The following is a 21,864-nucleotide window of genomic DNA, read 5'->3' as shown; positions in this document are numbered from 1 at the left end:
GTGGGGGCGGGGGTGGGGGGTGCTGAGGGAGAGCGGGTGATACGACTGTGTGCGTGCATGTGTGTGTGTATGTGTGTTGACAGGGTGAGCTGTCTAACTCAATCTGTCCAAGCTCATGTTTCTGTCAGGGTTAGCGTAAGCCAGCAGTCAGCCATGTCAGACACTAAATGCCAGTTTTGGGGAACAAAGTCTTTTTTTCTTCTTCTTCTTCTATTTCATATGTGGAGCTCAAGGAAACAGATCAGAGGGAGACTGTGGAGGTTACTACTGTCTGAGCGGATGTCAGGGGGGAGACGAAGAAGAACACTGACTGGAGACAAACAATTAGAGCAGGGAAGACTACAGAACATGCTGATGTGTGTGTGTGTGTGTGTGTGTGTCTGACAGGAAGGTAGCACATGGGTGATGCTGTTTCTTTCGAGGAGACAGAGAACTGTCACAATCTGCACCTTAAGCACCCCCCCCCCCCCCCCCCCCCCCCGGCTCTGTCTCTCTCTCTGTCAAAATGATTGAGGTCTTTTTTTTTTTTTTTGAGGGACGTTGCTGTAAAATAAGAAAACTGAAGCCTCTGAAGTGGCTGTTACCCGCCTCTCCCACATTCCCCCCCGTACCCCCACCAAGCTCATTCTCACACATCACAGCCTCTATACCTCCCTCCCTCCCTCCCTCCTGTCTCCCTCGCTCTTTTTTGCCCCCCCCTCCTCTTCTTCTCTCTCTCTCTCATGAATGTCACCTCTACTGATGGTGGCTGCTGGAATTCACGCACACATACTCTCACAACCACTCGCTGACTTTGGATGGGAGGAGGAGGAGTAGGAGGAGGAGGAGGGGGAGGAGGTGGAGGGAGATGGGGAGGGGGAGGAGGGGGTTCGGTGAGGACTGTGGGAAAGGAGCGTGCCATCGGAGGCAGAAGAGGAATCTCCTTCTGTCTGTGTCCATGTCTCCGCTCCGTTCCCGGCTTCCTTCCGACAAAGACCGTCAACGTCCCGCCTGCTGTTCTACCTCTGGATTTAAGTCGGCTGGATTACCGCCTAGACTCTCAGCTCATTATTCCATGCTGCCACATTTAAATGGGAGGCAAAGTTGGACCTCTGTGGACTGCACAAATGGTGACAAACAGTTTGATTTCTTTTGCGCTTTTAAGAGCTTCTTAGCATTCAAAATGATTTCACTTTTCTTCAGTAAAAGTGTTTTTATATGTAAAGTCATCTGAGCACCTCCTCTTTGGTGCTGTCTATTTAAAGTAGGTTAGTCGTTTTACAATATAATATTTTCAACTTGGCTGTTGAGGCGCATTTTGATGTGAAAGATGAGTGGGGAAGAGGGGTAGAAATCTCTCCATCCTCCCCTTGTTAAAAGTCAGTCCTTCTTCACTGGTTTTTCTGTCAAACTGAAGATGTGACTGTGGCACTTTTTCCGTGCGCTCCGTTAGTGTCAGATTTTTATTTTTGGGCAGAGTGGAGGCTTTACATTGGACTGCAGGTGAACTTGCATCTCCTCCATTTCTCCCCTCTCCCAAGGAACCCTCCAACTAAACTCTTCCCTGTTCGCCCACTTTAGACGGCCTGTCTCCCCCGTGGGGGTTTCTCTAAAACACCCGTCCTACTCTAGTTTTTTGAGGAAAGCAAAAGCCAAACCAGTAAAGGGGGTACTGGGAAGGAAGGCACCCCCCTCCCAAAGGTGAGAGGGGGGGAAGATGGCAGCTCTCGCCAGCTCTCTCATCAGACAGAAACGGGCGGTCAAGGACGACCAAGCCAACCGACCGGTAACCAACAAGCGCAAGCCCTGCCCTAAGAGCAACAAGTCCTTGTGCCAGAAACAGATCCTGGTCCTGATCTCCAAAGTACGACTATGCGGGGGTCGAAAAGGTCGAAACGACAAAAGACCGGGTGAGTCGCTGCTATTGTTTTCATCTTTCTCCGCTTGTTCGTGCTCATGTGTTGGAAATGAAAGCTGAACAAAAGTATGTGACATTTTCATTAAGTGACTGAAAACCAATGAGTGTTTTCTGTTTGTTTTGTTTTTTAATTAAAAAAATACATTTGTTATAAAATTCAGTAATTCACTGTGTCGTCATCAAGTCAAGATTTCAAATTTAATGCATTTTATTTCAGTTTCTATTTTTCCATTTAAATCAAATTGAATTTGGTTTATTTAGTCGATCAACAGCTTTAGAAATGATTCACTTCCATCAGTAGGAAGGAACCGCACAGCATCACAGCTGGTTTTTAAGCACACATAATCTGATATCTGTTGCTGTCATAAATCATTAAACCTGATACTTTCACCTTAGCAGTTGTGTTCGGGGCAGCCACCTCTTGCAGCTTCACCTGATACGCTGACCGATAGTACCTGCTGTACTCAGCTTCGTAAAGTGAAAATAAAACAAGTTGTTGAATAAATGCAAAACTCTGATGAAATGATTTTAGATACAACTGATGGAGCTTTTGTGTTTCTAAACATATAATTATGCAGAGATCTGCAGCAACAATAAACTGTGTAATTAGCTGAGCTCTCTCCACTTTGATGCACATATTCACACAAAATCAACTGCACACTTTTGTCCCATGTAGCAGGATTTGGAATTTCCAGCACACCAGACTTTTCTCATGCATGGAGGGAAATGGTTAGTTAACAAACTTCAAATGTAAAAACTAAAAATCATTTATATGCAGATGTAGAGATTTATCAATTGAATTCATAGAGAAACCAGTGAGTGACACACATTCACAATAAGTGGAAGATTCACTGGTTGAAACTGGTTGGGATTTTGATTTGTAATGGAGATATAGTTTTACATATAATTCAGTGCATGTCGTCTGGACGGACCCACACTCGTGGGTATTACTCGGTCATTTTTGTTACAATATGTAAAATTTATGACTAAAATAACAACGTTTTTGAACCAATTTAAAAAGTGGAGGGAAATCTTACATGAACACCTGCACCACGAATCATATGTGGGTAAAAACCTGTCCTGTGCTGGGTAAGTGTGGCAGGTTCTCTGATGTACGTTCTCTCTGAATGGAGAAGTACGTCATGTGTTGCCCACACTCTGTCTTATCAAAACTTGTCAATGGAAAAGAAAAATGTGCCACAACAAGAATAGCACAACAGACAACCTCCTTGATGTTGTGGTCGCAGGTGCAGTGTGTGTTGTTGTTAAACTGGTTATATACTATTGTTCAGAAATTATACAATGTCTTCCCACGTTTAACATTTAATGGAAAGTAATTTTTTGTTGAACTTCTTGATATTTAAACTCCTGTGGGGGTTTTTTTTCTAAATGAACTGTTGCACTAACTCAGGAGACAGAACAACGTTACCTCTCCATTTATTTGTGCAGTATCCTCTCCTCCTTTGGTGTGATTGATACACTTTTAAATTATTAAAGTCATGACTGAGAAATATTTTTCTTTATTCGTGCACAATTGGTAAGTGTAGTATGCTTAAGTTAAATTATGCATATTACAGAAATGCCAGTGAACAAACATCCTTCATAAAGAGGCGACACACTTTCATGGCTGATTGAGGAGGAAACAGTGAATTTAGAGTGTTTTTCCCCCCTGCAGCGAAAGACTGCATCTGAGCAGATTGAACGTGAGGATGATGAGCGATGAGCACAGCTTTGTGCCTGATGAGGACTTTCATTTCATTCTGCACCACCCTCTTCACGTCTGCTTTGCTTTAAACAGCATTGTGATGCAAAAACTTTGAAGTGCACCTTGTGGCTAAAAGACTGATGTGCTGCAGAGATGATACCGTACAGTATTTACAGTGGAAATTGAAGAAAGCGTAACATATGAAAGCCTGATGACCTGAATTTGTTCTGGCAGGGACTGTGGAAGTCCTGACAGCTTGTTGGGTGATATTTTTAGGTAAAAGAAAATATCTTCATATAAAGAGTTATTTGTACTGGTTCAATACATTAAAAGGAAAGTAGCTTCATGCCAATCATCCAATTCAGTGGTTCAGAAACCTCCTCCTCTGTGTTGCTAACAGACTTACAAAATGTGACATAATGAAATAACATACTGTGTCATTACAGCTTTATTTCCTGGAAAAATGTGTGGAGCCATTAATTTGCATCTGTTCTGTATCGTCTGGACGGTTCCTGTGTTTCATGAAAGTTAATTCTATTTTCACATTAAAGAGAGCACAGGAGATCACAGGAGATCACAGGAGATCGACTCCTTTCACGCTGCCAGGAGACGAGTTTGCCTTTCTGTTCCGACTGACACAGTTAGCCATGCTAACAAGCTGCTAGCCACCGTGTCGGTAAATGTCACTTTTAAAAGTTATTTCACGGCTGTACTTTGAGCGAAGCGCACAATCGGTGGGCCTGTACGGCAGCTAGCAGCTAGTTAGCATGGCTAGCATTGTTAGCATAGCTGTGCCGTAATGTGTGTAGCCCACAGACCGCAGCCCATAAAAATAAGGCGCAGCCGCAGTGTTTCTGGTTTACCAGCAGGTGAGCCGGCGAACGTTAGCGAGGTCACCCGTGTGTCACGTTTACATCACTGCTGATCAGAGCTGGAGCGGATGAATACCTGTGACCACTGCAGAGTCATTTGACCTGGGACTGAATGATGATTGTATCTGTTCACACTGAGGACAGAAGCCAGAGTGTTTGTGGTTTTTTGTCCAGTGTGAAAGGGGCTTAAGTTATTTACATAATTATACCAGATGTTGTTCTGGTGTTGCACTGGCAGAGGGGTTGATTATGGACTTGAATGCAAAGGCTCCACGCTCACACACAGCGAGTTATTATCATCATGATTTCATGAGAACGTTATCAGTGACTTGGCTTGTCCCGAGAAATCCTATTTGCCGTCTGAGCTGTAAGGCTCTGTGTGACATTACAATTAAACATGTTAATTAACAACATATCATTATGTTAATAGAAAATCTGGCCATAATCTGGTCGGCGTTATTTTTCCTTCAAAACATATTTGCTGTGGCAAATCAGTTATATATAAATGTAATTTCTATGAGACTGGGCAGAAATAAACGATTCATTTTAAACACCAGCTCACTCACAGATCACAAATCTGCTTATTCACTCTCAGCAGTTCGTCCACAAGGAGAAGTGATTCACTGTCAGCCCTGTTCTACATAAGAAAACTCTCTAGACCCACGAGACCTGTTAATGTTGCCACCTACAGGCAAGTAAACTAACACCGGCTGCAGTTTAAACAGAAAACGTGTCAGAGAAATCTATTCATTTAACATACTGTGAACAGCATGTCTGAAACACTTTGGGATTTTGAGCAGATATATATTAAATACTTTATAAACGTTCGTTGGGTTTGAAGAATGCTTCGAGATTAGACATTAGCATTCAGTCACATCTTTTGTAACGTGCACATCGTAGTTTGTCATTTGCACAAGTTAATACCTTTTAACTGGGAAATACATTCTGTGGTAGATCTGTGGTTTCACAGAGGAGGAGAGTTTCAGTCTTACTAGCATCACAGCAGCACACACAAACTATATTTACTCCTGCCATGAAGCAACAGCTACTGAAATGTTAGCCATGGACATGAACCCTGCTGCATTTACATGTGGCCCAGGACCAACCACAGCATCTGCCTGGTTTTACCTGCCTCACTCCCTCCATCACGCTGCTGTCTGAGCGCTGCACAGTCCCTTCCCTCACACGAAGCCTCTTCCACAGCAGACCTGACCGATGATGAAAAAAAAAGACTCTCCCACTGTCAGTGATCTGCACTGCTGCCCTCTTTTCCAATCAATTCAGCTCATTAATGTATAGCGATTAATCAATAATCACCCTCTCAGTTTGTTCAAGGTGGAATCTGACTTGAAAAGGGAGAGATATCGAACTGCCTGCCCCTGTGATTCACCTTTAGTATCCTTCTCCAAGTTAGAGCACACACAACATGTGTGTGCATGGAACTGAAGAAACACAAAAATATATATTTATCATTGTAAAAATAATATAATATATAAATTAAAAACAGTAACACTATTACCTGAGTCATTAGAAACTAAGGCATGCAAACACAGTGCAGACCTAGTAGCACTGAGTGGGCTGTTTGGCATGGAGGTGCTCTGTAGTATGTTGTGGGAGTAAGGCACCGAGGGGCCAGTCGACAGTCGGAGCACAAATGTGGGCCCCGGCTGGCGGCAGCAGACCGGGTTACAAGGAGAGATCCAGCAGAGGATAGCATTAAGCTGACCCCAAGAGATCAGGGCCACAAACTCGCTTACTCAACAACACCTGATCAGACAATGCAGTGTTAGGTAGCTTCTCATCAGAACTTTACTGACTGTGACAGGGGTCAGAGAGAGAGACAGAGAGAACGAGAGGGAGGGAGGGGCAGTCTGCAGAGGTAAACACAGGCCTACAGAGAACAGTAAAGATATTACTGATGTCAGAGGAAATTGTATCAAAAGGTGGAGGCGGATGGCAACCATGGGGGTGGACACAGATAAAGAGGTAATCAAAAATACAGGAAGAGAAGTAGGGAGAGATACCAGTGGAGATTAAAGAGAAGGTGGGTGGGACTGAAAAGAGCTGTGAATCAGCCTGTCATGGAGGCAGCATGTGGAGAGGAAGATGATGGGGAATCATGGGGCTGGATGTGAAGTGTCACTGTAAAACAGCTTCCTTCAGACATCAAGTTCTTCTCTTGTTTAATAATCTGCCCAGAAAGTAGGTTGGAGGCTGAGAATGTTTCCTCTATTTAAAAAGCGATGTTTTGGTTAATGTTGAGTGAGTGGGTCCAGTCACTGACTGCTGTGCTGCGTGCAGAAGCTTGAATAAACAACCCTGGATATGATGTTCATCTGCTATGAATCTGTTGCTAGATTCAGTTTTCAGCATGCTTTTTCAAGAAAATGAATTGTAATGTTCTCGGAGGGGTGAGGGAAGGTGAAGGACTTTGACACCTGAGACTTGGGTCGGCTTCCTGCTGGAAGAAATGGGAACAAACAACTTCCTGCTGCAGTTGGAACAGTTCTGGTTGCTTCACATTAGGAGATTTCTATGTTTGTGTGCTGATGACTGGTTTGATGTGGGCAGGGCTCAGCTGACAGAAGGTGATGTCACATATTTCAATTCACCAATCACGATTCACCAAATTTCTCTATTATTTTGGGGTTGCCCGTCTGTTTCTCATGAACGTGATATCTCCATATCCCCATAACTTCAAACTCGGCACAAATGTCGACTTGGACTCGAGGATGAACTGATTAGAATTTGGTGTTCAAAGGTCAAAGTTCAACGTGAATGTGGCATCATAATACATAAGATAACACACTTAAAGTTGGTTATTCTAAAGTTTCGGAGTGTTCACTAGAAATCACTTTAAATTCAGCACAGTCTCAAACTGCAGATAAAACAGGATGTTATCCATGTTCACAGTTCCCTCAGAAAACCGTGATAATCACAGTAATGACAGCAACAGATGCTGCTGGTAGTTGTATATTTCCAAGGTATATGGTAAAACCAGCACATCTCTATTCTAAACTTACTTGTTGTTGCAGAAGTTGTAAGTAACCATAACTTCCGGGGTTGGAATAAATGACATGAGCAAATCACTTGAACACCCCCGCCGTAATAAAGTATAACCGACTAACTGTGTGAGTATGTTAGGAAACACTGTATCCCAGCTGCCTCGTAAGTTAAAATCTCTCTACGAAATGAGTGAAAGTGCAAAAGAACTTAAAGATGACATCAAATTTCTTGTACATATGAGATCTTTTTAAAAAGAAAAACAGGGTTTTGTAGAAAACATCTTTAAATTTTTATCAAAGCAAAATATTGAGAAAGTATCTTTTTGGCATCAGTGCCAAAACTAGGTTATTGAAAAATGTTCAAATGAAATCCAGCGTTAATCAAATGTGAGGGCTCTCCAAACAGCAGCTTCCTGTTTGTCTTCATCTCCACAAGACAAACAAAAGATTAGTGCTTGATTGCTGTTGGGGTCATTCCACCAATGTCTGGGGATTTTCAGCCTTGAACGACCCTTGTTTCATCAGTCAGATCTAAAATATCTGGTACCACATGGTGTCGATGCAGCTGTTCGCGCGTAGAAGTAGGTGATCTAGTTCATTGCTTAAACTCTGTCCAAGATGTGCCCATCAGATTAAACCACAATGAAACAACAAAGTTTTGCCTCTAATCTTTTAGGGTTCCTTATATAAAGCAAAAATCTATCAAAGATTAAAGGATGTACTTATGTACTTATTTTAATTTTGAAGGTTTATATAACTTTATGTTATTGGTTGGACTCTGGACAGGAGGGGGTCAGGGGGATCCATTTTCTTTTTCTGTATTATTGCGGTTAGAGTTTAAAATTGGCTTTTGAGAATACATCCAGCTGTAGAGAGGCTGTTGACAATCGCCTTAAGTCTCATTCCCAGTGAGGCAGCGGAGGTTTGTGTGTACAAAGAACATCCTTTCTGAGGATTCCACCTTAACCTCCCACACATACCTGCTAAATTGAATCTGTGGGTGCTTTGATTAAAGCTGACAAGGACAGATTGAATTTACCTCTAACAAGAGAAAGACAGTGAGGATGGAGGACACCTAGAGAGGTAATGATGAGGAGACAGAGTGTGAGAGGAAGAGGGCGTGAATGGGAGATGTACTGGAAGAGAAGCAGGAGGTTCTCTGAAACCAAAAAGACGTGTCTGTGTGCACATGTACACACAGTGTGCACTCACTATGAAAATTATTACATTTCACTGAAATACCAGATTAAAATCTCAGACGAGTAAAAATTTTCTTTTACATTTACCTGTGATGACTTTTAGACAAGAGTATCAGAGACTCACCCGCAGCAGGAGGTCGACATCCTGCGGCACACTGGCAGCTGCTGGTCCCGCGCTCTCTGGGGGGACGTACAAAAAAAATTTTAAAAATCATCCAGCTGCTCGATTCATTTCTGAATCAGAGAACAGAAAGTGACGGTGACTAATCTGGAGGAGAACAGACAGTCTGAATCTGAGCAACCTTTTCATCAAGAGACATTAAAGTAAAGTGTTTGGTCACGCTGCCCCACTGCTGCATGGGAAAAGAAATAACTCGCTACTAGAAATGTTTGGTGATTTTGAAAATACCAACGCTACTTACTGAGAAATGTAATGATATAATTCAAGGTTCTATAAATGATCATCACTGCCACTAGATGTCGCACTACACCACCAGCATCTCAGACCAAAGCAAACGCTTCGCCGTTATCCTTATTGTGGTCGCACACAAATTTCTTAAAGTTATTTTTTGGTCTTTTATAGATGCAGTGAGAGAGAAAGAGGAAAATTGGGGAGAGAGAGAAAGGCGGGAGATGACGTGCAGCAAAGGGCCACGGGTCGCCTCGAACCCGGGCCGCTGCGGTTAGGACTAAGGCCAGGAAGACGCTGGATGCGTCGTGTGTGCGTCACAGCTGCAGAACATCTCAGTTTTCATTTCAGCGCACATGTTAACGGGTTAGAACGACACACTGGCTGCACTGCGTCATCTACAGACTCCGCCTCTTGCCTATTTTCCACACGTGACGCACGTGCGCCCACAGCAAAAAGACCTGTTGATGTCATAGTGACATCATAGCAGCAACATCACATAAAACAGACTCCTTCCACTATAGTTTCAATGTCTGAATATGATACAGACGTGAAAAAATATTTTTTAACCATTTTAGCAGCTGCTCTACCAGGTCAGCCGCCGAGGCGCCCTGGTTGCTAAAAACTTTAAAACTTAAAAAACGGCCGACTGGGATTTGAGCCAGTAGTCTCCATGGTCAGTCCACCTGAGGGTCTCACATGCACTAACATGCACATGCTACCAGACCAGCTTCCAAAACAACAACAGAGAAACTCAGATTACATCACTCACAGAGGGGGCGTGGCTTCGTTCTCTGCTCAGGCCGCCGTTACTCCACTATACTTTTACATAGTTTGCTGCTGTATCAGAGTTTAAAATCTCATTTACAGAACCTTTAACATACTCACCACATAATGTACAGGTTAATGGACAGGTGCACAACAATGCAGCAAAACACACATCACACGCTGTGAACCAGAATTTCACCTTTACACAGAGACAAACTTCACTACAGTGCTTATTCAAACTGCATCATCTCAAGCATTTTATTGTGTTTGATGAAACGTCCAGTTTGTGCTCTGCTCACTGTCATACATATTTGTATAAGAGTACTGTACATTCATTTGTTATTTTCCCACTTCTTTGTGTGAGTGTGTGTATCTGTGTCTGAGCGTCTCTATTCAAATACGAATATCGAAACTGTGTCAGCTGAACTTAATCTCAGACAGTGTTTGGCTGAAACCAACAATGGATTCCCTCCTCTAGTGCCAAGCTGTGTTAAGCGTCTCTACTCTTGGTTTTCTTCTTGTCCGTGTGTGTGGGAGAATCTGTGTGTGTGAGGACTATAACTAAGTTTCAGCAGGGAAAATCAATGCAGGTTTGAATTCTGAATCTTTCCTCGTCCGTCACTGTGCAGTTAAGCTTAGCTGTGTGTTTACTTGTGTGATCATCACACGATCTGACAGAGGTCGGACCCCTTTGGGAGTGCAGAGGAATGTTTGTGTTTGTTTGTTCTGCATATATTAAAGTGCCTATTTGTGTCCTTGCTGGAGGGTCCATGGGAAAAGGGATAGTTGAGGTGTGTTGGGGAGCTGCAGGCACAGTGGTCTTGCTCTTGTGCTTCTGTTTTACTTGTTTAACGCGTCGGAAAACACAGTAAAGAACGTACGATTTCAACCTGAAGAATAAAATATGGCAGCACATACAGTAAATAACATGACTGTTGAAAGTGCGAGGCGAAAGGATGCAGCCGCACCACGTCATTGTGAATCTCCTTGGCTGAGCATGTCGTTAACTGTCACTGATATGTTCCTGTCACAATGCTAATGAGGCACACGTGAATTTTGAATGTGTGTCAGGGAAGCGGCGTGAGTCCTATTTGCTTCTGCTCGTGTTTGACATGCTCCTGTCAGCACCATTAATAAGCAGCAACAACTCCGTCTCACTCATGTGAACGTCTGCCATTGTCACCGAAAGATGATTTATGGAGCCTTGAATGTAAATGAAGAGGCCATTGTTGGAGTTGTGGATTATGTGATACACCTCATTCATTCCTACTCCTTCTTTAACCTGGCTTATTGTCCAGCCATCCTTCTTCTTCCTCCTCTACAACATCCTTTTTCAACCTGTCTCCCCCTATCTCCTCTCCCTCACTCCCTCCCTTCCTCCTACGCTTGTCACACTCTGTATCTTAGTATCGCTCTTTTGCTCCATCATTGCCCTTTTCTTCTGCTCTTGCCATCCCTCTCCCTCTTTTATTTTTGGACAAACCAAGAGCATCCCTCTGTCTTGCCTCCATGTTGTTAACTAGCTTTCATGATTTCATTCCTCCCTTGCTCCTCTCCCCCTCTATCTTCCCACAAGATTGATAATTACTAGCAGCACTGTAGAGCTCATGGCCCAGTTTAGAAAAGGAAAAAAAAAAAAGGAACCATGTTCTCCTTTTATTAGAAGCAGAATCAAACACTACACAAGAGAAAGACTCCCACTTTCTTGTATGTATGCAGCGCACATGCAATATATGTGCTGCATACAGTACACTCAGGGTGAGAGGAGACGTATAGAGAGAGCAGCTGAAACTGATGGAGAGCACGGTGAGGAAGGACGGGAGAGTCAGGGAGTTCTGAAAATATAAGCCGAGGAAAACCCCTGTTGTTTAGTTTGGTCAGACAGGAGAAGAAGAAATGCCCTTGGCTGCTCAGTCATGCAGGCCCCCAGTAATTACCTCCAACATTATCAAGAGCAGCTCAGCTGGAGGCAGATCAGCGAGCGACATACTGAGCTCAAATCAAGCCAGATAAATACATTAGTGTAATGATAACCAACACCGAGCCATACACTACGCTGATTAGAGATAAACCTCAACCACTGCTGATTTTTCAGAGCAATTACATCGCAGAGAAGGGTTTAAGTGTCCTTGATGGCAGCCGTGATGCATACAGTGATTACCTTGGGTTCTTATGTGCACTGACCTCATTTATACAGACACATACATAATTGCTGTGTGAATGGTTTTACTGTAGGACTCGGCTCCAGTCTCCCCCAGGTGATTTTCAAAATGATTATCAGCGCCGAATGTAAATTGATGAGGGGCATCCCTGTGTAGACCGTGCAGCAGCTACTGCTGGGATTACAGACAAATCCAATTTAATAAACAAAATGCTCTTATGGCTATAATCTCTTATGTTTTTACAAAACTTATAACACTTATTTACTCATCTATGTCGCTCTCTGTCTGAACATTTTAATTAAATATTTCTCCCTGATGAAACAGATACACGGGAAAATGTCTGTCAGCCGATAAACTTTTCATGTGCTTCATATTGAATTTTATTATTGACATTTCCGTGAACGCACTTTTCAGCAATTTGCAATTTTCAGAGTCTGATAAAGAAAATGTGACTTTCAGTGCAGCACATATACATTATCTTTTACAGTCACGTCCCTGAAGGCTCTCTCTCTCTCTCTCTCTCTCTCTCTCTCTCTCTCTGCTCTCGCTCATGTGTAGAGAGGTCACTTGGAAAACGGCCTGCTGATGAGTCAACATGTTGTCGGCTGTGCTGACAACACCTGTGTGCTGATGTACATAAACAGACAGGGAGCTCTCTTTGACCCACACTCCACTGACCTGGATCAGCGAATGTTTTCTGTCACTCAAGCCCACACGTGTCCCAGGAGTGGCGAATGTAGTCACACACCTCCCCTCCGCGGGAAATACCCAGGACAGTGGAGGCTGCAGCTCGTGTTTCTGGCATATTCAGTGAAAGTTCTGCAAAGCACATGAAGGCGTGCTCACCCTGAAAGATAATGTGCAGTCCCTGCTGTTCTTTTAACTACAGGACAGGAATGCACCTCACACTAAATGACAGGATACATATGGTCGGATTAATCATGATTATTAACAGTCTCAACTGGCGAGAGAGGAGTTGTGTGTGTAACGAAGTGCTGATCCACTTACTGTACGCTCATGGCTTATTACAGAAAACCTGGGAAATAAATAAATAACTAAATACTTTGTGCACAGAAAAAACATCCCACCCTCCACCCTGAGAACAAGTTACATACTCCACCACACTTTAATCGCCAACCTATTCCCTGTAACTCGATAACTGATTAATAATTTCAGTCATTTTTTAAGCATAAATACCAAAAGTTCTGTTTCCAGATCCTGATAAAGCAAGCAATTTGAATACGTCACACTGGACTCTGACAAATCCTAATGGACATTTTTCACTGTTTTCTGACATTTTATTGACCAAAGGTTAATCCATTAATCAAGACTTAACAACAATGATAAATAGTAGTAGCTCAATTTCACACTTTATGGGACTGTGTTACCAAAGATCAGATAAATGTAATTAAAGTGTCAAGTGGCTTTTAGCTGCCATCATGTGCAGTTGTCTGTTAGATGAAAATATCAACGGTCAAAATGTCCACTGGAAAATAATCCAAATAAATGAATAAATCCTTTAATATCATATTAAATAGTCGAATATTGTGACCTATGAAATATGTCGTCAGGACAACTTAATACAAACTTATATTATACAAAAGTTTGGTTTTGCCTTTGCTGTCATGTGACTAAGCGTGGCACCATGAGTGTTTGGTCATGTGATTAGACTCCACTCTGCGTATTAGCACGACTCCGACATGTCAGAACAGACATCCCTCAGACAGTTTTATAAAAAACCAAGTGATAGTGAACGTGCTGCAGCCAAGGCCAGCGAGACGACCAGGCGTCAAGCTCCTCAGGAAATGGAAGATGCAACAGCCACAAAACAATGTTTTAAACCAGAAGGGCGGGAAAAGTTCAAACGGTTAACACATGAAAATGTGGACGGACCAGACAAAATGTTCAGACCTATTTGTGAGAAACCAGAACAAATGGCTTAAGCGTAGGTCAATCAACAGCACTGTGTCAACACAAACAAGGAAAGACACACTTATCTCACAGCTGAGTCTTTTTACCACATGGCAGAAAAACTATTACTATTAACTATTATTATTGAACTCTATCAAAAGCCAAGATTTTGAAAGTGACACAAGCTTTTACAGACACAATGAAGCAGGAAACTAAAATGGAAATCGACCTGTATGTAGGGCGTTGTACTGCTATTTACAACATATGGAACTGTGAGGGAATTTTCTCTTGTGTACCTAATGAATGACTGACTCAGGGTGAAAGGTCAGTGTGAGGCCCTAGGTCTCTGTGCCCCAGCTACTGCACTAAACCTTATAGGCCTTGAGACGCTGAGGCGGCTCCTCCAGACGCAGCTGTGGTTTTCTGCTGATACTGCTGGTGCCAGGGCTGATAACAGAAGACCTTGGATGGTCAGTTCTAAGAATCAGCACTTGGGAGTATATAGCCTTGTTTCCTTGTTTATGGTTAATGAACCAATACTGTATTCACACATCCCCCTTCTCCCTCTTTTTCTAGATATTTGACCAATTATGGAGTGTAAGCTTTCTATGGTAATCTCTCTAAGTGTATAAAGACTATCCTCAGGGGTTCCTGCTTCAAATTTGAGGTGACATCATGCACAGGAGACTGTATTGATGAATCTTCTTTTCTCCTTGATCAAGCATCAATAAACATCCTGAGCATAAGATCCTGGATTTCAGCGCTCTTTCTTCACCGCTGATGATAAAAATTTTTCCCTAACAGGAAGTGTGGAATATTACCGGCGTGTGACTGTGACTGATATATTATTATGTGTGATTGTTGATACTGATGCAATAATGTGTATTTAGCTTTTTACTGTCTTAGTCCGACCTAAACCAGTCACTACCTTATAGACAGCAACAGGATTGAGGCTGAGGGGTTGTGAGTTGACTAATTCTTTGCTTTATGCTGTAAAATATCAGAGTTTTACTTGTAGGCGCCTTTAACAGTTATTTAAGTAGAACTGCTAACAACTCATAGACATCTGAAATGTGACAATAGACCCCAACTAGACACAAGCTAAAAAGGTTAAGAGCCACTGATGCCATTTTTACTTAGGCATTTTATTTTACAAGCTTATTATGTGTTTTTTAAATGTAAAATGTTGATCTGAAAAGTAACTAGTAAGAACAGCTGCCAGATAAATAAGTACAATATGTCCCTCTGAAATGTTTTGGATTAAAGAAGGAAGTTGTATAAAATACATTAGAAACAAACATTACATTTGTTTGTGGTATGTCTTATAAAACTATGATTGCTTTTGGCCCTCTGCCATATAAAATATGCTCTTACTGTTTGATTACAAGTATGCCCTAACATACCCAAATCAGTACACATGACCTTTGAGTCAGTAGCTTTCCGAGTTATCGTCTTCTGTGTTTACCCCTGTGGAGCAGTGGAGGCTACATGTGCACACTATGCACCCTCATGATACAAACACAGGCTTTTTGCTCATGTAAACAACTCTGTGTGCTTTGCTAATCCAACCTGAGGTAGACTGCTGTCACAGTGTGTCACTATCTGTCAGTGTACTTCTCCAGGGCTTGTGAAGGAAAAAAAGTTGGCTTGCCTCGTAACGTGCGCTCACTCTTCTGTGGCTTGGACACAAAAAAATTATGTTTAAAGAGGCACTGCACCAATTTCACACACAGACTGTAGTTTACTCATTACCAGGACCGCTCAGCCTGCAAACACTTTGTATAAGGTCGTCTGTGGACATTTAGGAGGCAGAGAAGGTCTGATGAAAGACTTTGTCCAACTGCATTAGGGGAAATGTAGGAACAAATGTTTTTGGAGCTTGTGCCATATTAGGCACCAAATGTCTGGAATGTCTCGTCCTCTGCTGCTTCAATTTCGACAATTCTTTTTTAAAATCCGTTACTTGCAAGTTCCCCAAAAGAAAACCTCTGTTACAGTTCAGAGATATACTGTATATATAGTGGTGCTGTCCCCAAATAGTCGACCAAAAGTTAGTCAATGAGAAGAGTTTTAGATTTGTCGGTTGGTCACAGGAAAAAAAAAACATCAATCTCAGTCACTCAGTCACAGACATCATTTAAACGGCCGGTCCCTGCAGTTATTAGATAGTAATGTAACCAAGCGTCTTGGGTTCACCTGACTAGACATATTTAGAGACTTAGTACAATGAACAGCAACAATAATTCATACCGGTATATCAGCAGGGAGATCGTTTCAAGACGCTAAAGTACGACCTGTAGAAGGCAACATGCAAACTCTGAAGGCAAACATTCACCTGTCTTCAAGGATTATCATTTGAAACATGTAAGTAGCCTAACATTAGCCACTTAGCATAGCCGCTAACGTTCTCCTTGCTGGTTGAGTCATTACCTCTTTAGCTGATGCGGTTAACAGTCGGTTTTCTTCATGCATGCACTTCTGAAACTGATATTTCTGGTGCCCTCCAAAAATATATATTGAGATAATTAAATAAATCATAAACATGCAATGAATAGTCGACTAATGGTTTCAACTAACACTATCAGTTGACTTGTAAAATCTGCGCCGCCCTAGGATGTAAGCTTGGGCTGATATTTGACAATATAGAATATTGCAATATTTCCCTCCAAATATTAGTCAAAACATGAAACATAAAATACAATAATATTATATTATTAAACCCCACCCCACAGTTTAAAAAAAACACCCAATGCAATAATATTGTATATCAACATATTTGAGCGGGACTGTATCAAGATATTAATTTTGGATATTGCCAAAGGTGATTAATATAACGACATCATAATCCACACACTGTTCAAGTATCATGTATAAAACATTCGACATGTAAATGTAAATCCTTGGACACCTGATTTCACATTAATTTGTGAAGGGAGGGGAAACCCAGGTTCACTGGGTCTTGTTTATAGAAGATATTTGTATTTTCAAACCTTTAACTCCTTCAAAAGACAAATCTGACCTTGGCAGACGTGTGTTTGTTCTGTGTGATGTGTACGCCACTCCACTCTGTATTTGATGATGAATGAATGAAGATGATGAAAGGGTTATGCTACTCAGGCAACAATATGACATGTTTGTTGAAGCCTTGATGTATACACTCCTGATGCCAACATACTGCAACATTAACTACAAAGACAGAAAAAAATGGAGTCTGGTGTGTGTGTGTGTGTGTGTGTGTGTGTGTACACATTATGCAGACACAGATGCTGTCAAGATAGTGAGAGGGGAGCAGTTGGCAGAATACGCATGGGGATGTAGTGCATCTCTGCTATTTGATGACACCGAGTTGAGTCAGTGTTATGATTATGCACAGTTTTGTTCATTTGCATGTCGTTAAAAGCCTTGTTGCTGCGCTGAATTATTAGAGCCAGAAAACAGCCTCAGAAGTTTACAACAGATGTAAACACATGGACAGAAAGGCAAAAATAACTTTAAAAACTTTACACACATCTCTGGCAGAAAATCATGACCCTACGGACCTGCCTGCCCAAACAAAACCAATAATGACTTATGATTAAGTCAGTCATACAGTATGATGTCATCATTAATCTCCTCCAGCACATTTGTAAAAATATTCAAGTCAAGAAAGTCAACATGACATGTTCAGTGTTATTGCTGCTGCGTTGGTCACAGTTAGGGCTGCAAATAAGGATTATTCTCAATTTATCTGTGGATAATTTTCCTGATTAATCTAGAATTCCTTTAGTCATGTAGTGTGAGAAATGTTAAAAAACAGTGCTCATCACAACCTCTCAAAATCCAAGGACGTCTTCAAACATGTTGTTTTGTTTAATTTACAATTATACACAAGAAAAGCTTTTCATTTCATTTGAGGACCAGAGAGAATTTGTCACTATTTTTTTTTGAAAAATGACTGAAGAATCAATTTAGGGATGCAACTAACAATTATTTGTTATTTATTTATCAATCATTTAATCAATTAATCAATTAATTGCTCTGTCTAAATAGTATAATTTCCAACAGCCCAAGGTGACATCGTCAAATGTCTTGTTTGGTCCAAAACCCAAAGTGAATTCGATTAATAGACTAGCTGGTTCTGCTCTCATCATAGTGATGACCAGGTCTTCTCTCCCACAACTTCAACAACTCCATAATTTAGTTTCAGTTGTAAAACATGTGTGAGCTTAATGTATAAATTACTAGAGTAATACACACACACCGACACACACTTACACACACACCGACACACACACTGACACACACACTGAAACACACACCGACACACACACTTACACACACACCGACACACACACTTACACACACACTGAAACACACACCGACACACACACCGACACACACACTGGCACACACACTTACACACCGACACACACACTTACACACCGACACACACACTGACACGTGTAATATTTGTATGGTAATAAGGTGGCAACAGTCCACAGAGGAGGAGTTTTTTGTTTTATCATCTATGAATCTGATGCAGCCGCAGTAAAACACGACGGTTTGCTGGGAGCACACTTTCATTATACTGGATCTGAATTTACTGCGTTGGTGTTGGGATGAGGATCTTGAAGTTGGAGCCAGCTCTGCTAAGTGAAACATTAGTTTTAGTGTCTCTGACACCGAGCAAGGGAGTTTTGATTGCAGCCATATTGCAAGAGCTGTCTATTGAATTTCTGGCTGAATGTGTTTTTCTCGAGCACGTACAGCCGTCACTCTTAATGAAATGACAGTGTCATCTCATTCACTGTTCCCTCGCCGTCCCCCTGCTCACTTCTCTCCTCCCTGATCCTCCCATTTCCCTTTCTTTCTCTCTCTCTCATCTCTCTCTTTTGCATCTGTGGGGACAAGTAATGAACGGCTTCCCTGCTCTGATTGGATGATGTATGATGTTATTGGGTGAGATGAAAGCGTACATAACTCAAAGAATATGAAATGGAAAAAGGGAGAAAAGAAAAAGAAACTGCACGGACAGAGATCCTGAAATGTTTTGACAAGCAGCTTTGAAAGAGAGAGGATGGGGAGTGCTGAAGATGCATGTATGTAACAATGGGAGTAGGTCACAGTTTCACTGATGTTTCAACCCTGGCACACTTCCTTTGGGAAATAGTCCTACAGATCTTATTCCTCCATCCTCTGCCACTCTCTTGCTCTTGTGCTAGTCCGAGAAGACAGGCAGATTGCGCAGTGCCCTGGGTCCTTCCCTGAGGTGTGTATGTGAGGGCATGGATGGAGTTTAGCAGAGGAGGAACTCCCGGGTGGCCCTCCCTCCTCCAGAGGCTCTCTTATAAACTGCTCCTTCATCCATGTTTCATTCCCCTTATTAATGCTTTAAGGAGCTGTGTCACTTCACTGGGCCTGACCAGACTAAGTGACTGAGCTTTACACTAAGTCAGGGGACTCGCAGGGTTCTCCTGTAGCCTGGCCAAGGAGGTGGCGAGTTGCAGAGCTCAGGAGAAAACTTCCAACATACTGTATACGCAGGGGTACAGGCTATAGGGTACGGGGGCGGCACCGACAGCTGCTGCAAAGATTCTGTCTGTTTCTCAAATGAACGCAAAGTAGACTGCAGGGACTCCGCTCATGAAACATTCAACCTGTCTCCTCACCCTCCATCCTTTCCTCCACCCCCCGGCCCCCTGATTATATATCTTTTATTTAGCGGGAGACAGACTTACTCTCTCACTTGACTTCATCCTCTGGTGGCCACAGCTAAAAATACTACTGGGTGGCAAGACTGTGGACGGATGCATTTGCTTAAGTGAGAGATGCATTTTATTCATCACTTAGTTGTATATTTATGTTATTGTATGTTACACAGCCCAAGGCTTAAATGAATTAGCCCAGAAAAATCTACCTCGGGCAATTCACTAATTAACAAAAAGACCGTTATTGAATACTGAAAACCTAAACTCTCATTTTTGTGCTTAGAATTTTGTATATTTTGCCGCCTCTAGAAAGAAATCTGTAACTTCTAACGAGAAATAAACAACATAAATAGCAAACAGAGATCAATCATCATCTGTTCTGCCAGGCACCTTCCCTCCCGGTAAAACTCCCATAAGCCGCTACACTGATGCCTTTCATGTGACTTTGATTTGTGAGGCAGTTTGTGCTTTTGTTATTTATATCCTTGAGATGAAAGAGCAGCACCTAAAGTAAGGTACTACATATTACCATACCTTACACTGACAGTGTGAGTTCACAACATTTGTGTGTAATGTTTCAAGATCAGTGTAACACTGCCTGATGGTATGATACGTCCACGCTCACTGTACTAAGGCTCTATAAGGTTCTACTCAAGCATTGCACTGCTTTGTGCTAAATGGTAGCATCAGCATGCTAACATACTCACAATGACAATGCTAACATGATGTTTATAGCAGGTATATGTCACTATCTTAGTTTAGAGCATTAGCATGCTAATGTTGGTTAATTGGCTAGTTGATGATGTCATTAGTTTTGTAGCGTAGAGCTGCACAATTAATCCAAAACATAATCGAAATCACAATATGGCCAAGTGCAATATCCAAATAACAGGAGCTGCAATTTCTTTGATAAAAGTAAAAAGTGTCTCAACATTGTTGTTCTATGTCAGCACCATAAGCGCTGAGACGCTACAGAGACGCTCCGGCCTACAAATCATATTCTCCAGATATAAAGGAACATGATTGTTTGGTACAAAAATCTTTTCAGTGAAAAAGGAAATGAAAACATTTCTAACGAAATTTTCATATCATGTAGCCCTAGTAGCGAATTGGTTAAAATTAAATTTTGTATAAAATTTCAATGCAAACCATCTCATACTCAACCTAAAAAAATATAGTTCAAGTTTTAGATATTTCATATAACTATGTTGTAATTTCAAACATTTCACACACTCCTCTGCGCTTAGTGTCTTTGAACTCTGACATCGTTCACTAACCCATTCCTTTTTCAGGTCCTGTAAATCAGTGAACATGATTTCTGCTCTTGACTTCTCGCCACGGTTCCTGTCAAATACAATGTCGTTCTCCTGTGCTCCCTCGCAGAGCCACAGCTGAAAGGCATCGTTACCCGGCTATACAGCCAACATGGATACTACCTGCAGATGCAGCCTGACGGTACCATGGACAGCACAAGGGATGAAAGCAGCTCATTTTGTGAGTGTGTGTTTTTGTCTAAAGCCTACATGTCTTTGCTCCTGGTCATGTTGTGTAATTTTAGTCAAATTATTCACAGTCTAGTATGTAGCACCAGTCAGAGGAACTGAGTCGAAGAACACCTGCAGTTTTCAGCTTAAGTGTGGAACAGCTGATTCCCTCACTGGGAGCCAAATCTCCAACTCTGGCAAAGTTAATGCTGAACTGTACGCAGTGAGCTAACAGTCCCGCAGTCGGTGTCTCACTGTGCTAAAAGTCCCTGCAGCAGAAATTAGGATTTTGTCTGCTCATCTGTCAAATTTGTTTGGCTTTGATCAGTGATGGGCCGATCAGTCTCATATATCCGATTCTGTATCGCTCAAATTTACACTCATGCGCTGCAATTTCAAGAAGCTAGCAAAGGCTAAAGCAGCCAAAGGTGGCACCACACCGCTGACCTCACCTGATCATGGCCACGACCTCGCTATTGGCCATCGGTAATCATCATCATCCAATGTTGATGAGCAGTGTGAAAAGTAAAGAGTTGCAACCAGAAAGCAGTCAAGAGAGAAGAGAGAAAGAGAGAGAGAGAGAGAGAGAGAGAGAGGGAGACCTTCACCTACATTTATTTCATATTGTCAATGTTTTTATCATGAACATACAATTGAATTGTCCATTAAAGAAAAGTAATAAAATGTTTGTGTAGCTGTCAATTAAAGTTCTGAGAAGGAAAATCAGAATCAGCAGGACAGATGTTTAAAAAAAAATCAGAATTC

General features: G+C 41.9%; 1 protein-coding gene across 1 annotated transcript in view; it reads left to right on the top strand.

The window, feature by feature from the left end:
* The first annotated feature begins 947 nt into the window (after positions 1-947).
* The window catches only part of fgf11b (fibroblast growth factor 11b), a 39,956-nt gene continuing 19,039 nt past the window's right edge, over positions 948-21,864 (top strand). The window contains exons 1-2 of the mRNA XM_023418211.2: positions 948-1,889; positions 20,999-21,109. Of these exons, the coding sequence (XP_023273979.1) occupies positions 1,697-1,889; positions 20,999-21,109 (304 nt within the window). The 5' untranslated portion in view covers positions 948-1,696. The remainder of the gene's footprint in view (positions 1,890-20,998; positions 21,110-21,864) is intronic.

Source organism: Seriola lalandi, unplaced genomic scaffold (assembly GCF_002814215.2).
Source record: "Seriola lalandi dorsalis isolate HSWRI2012SDOR001 ecotype SW California unplaced genomic scaffold, Sedor1 jcf7180002054581, whole genome shotgun sequence".
NCBI classification, from domain to species: domain Eukaryota; kingdom Metazoa; phylum Chordata; class Actinopteri; order Carangiformes; family Carangidae; genus Seriola; species Seriola lalandi.
This window is presented reverse-complemented; position numbering and strand designations above follow the sequence as displayed.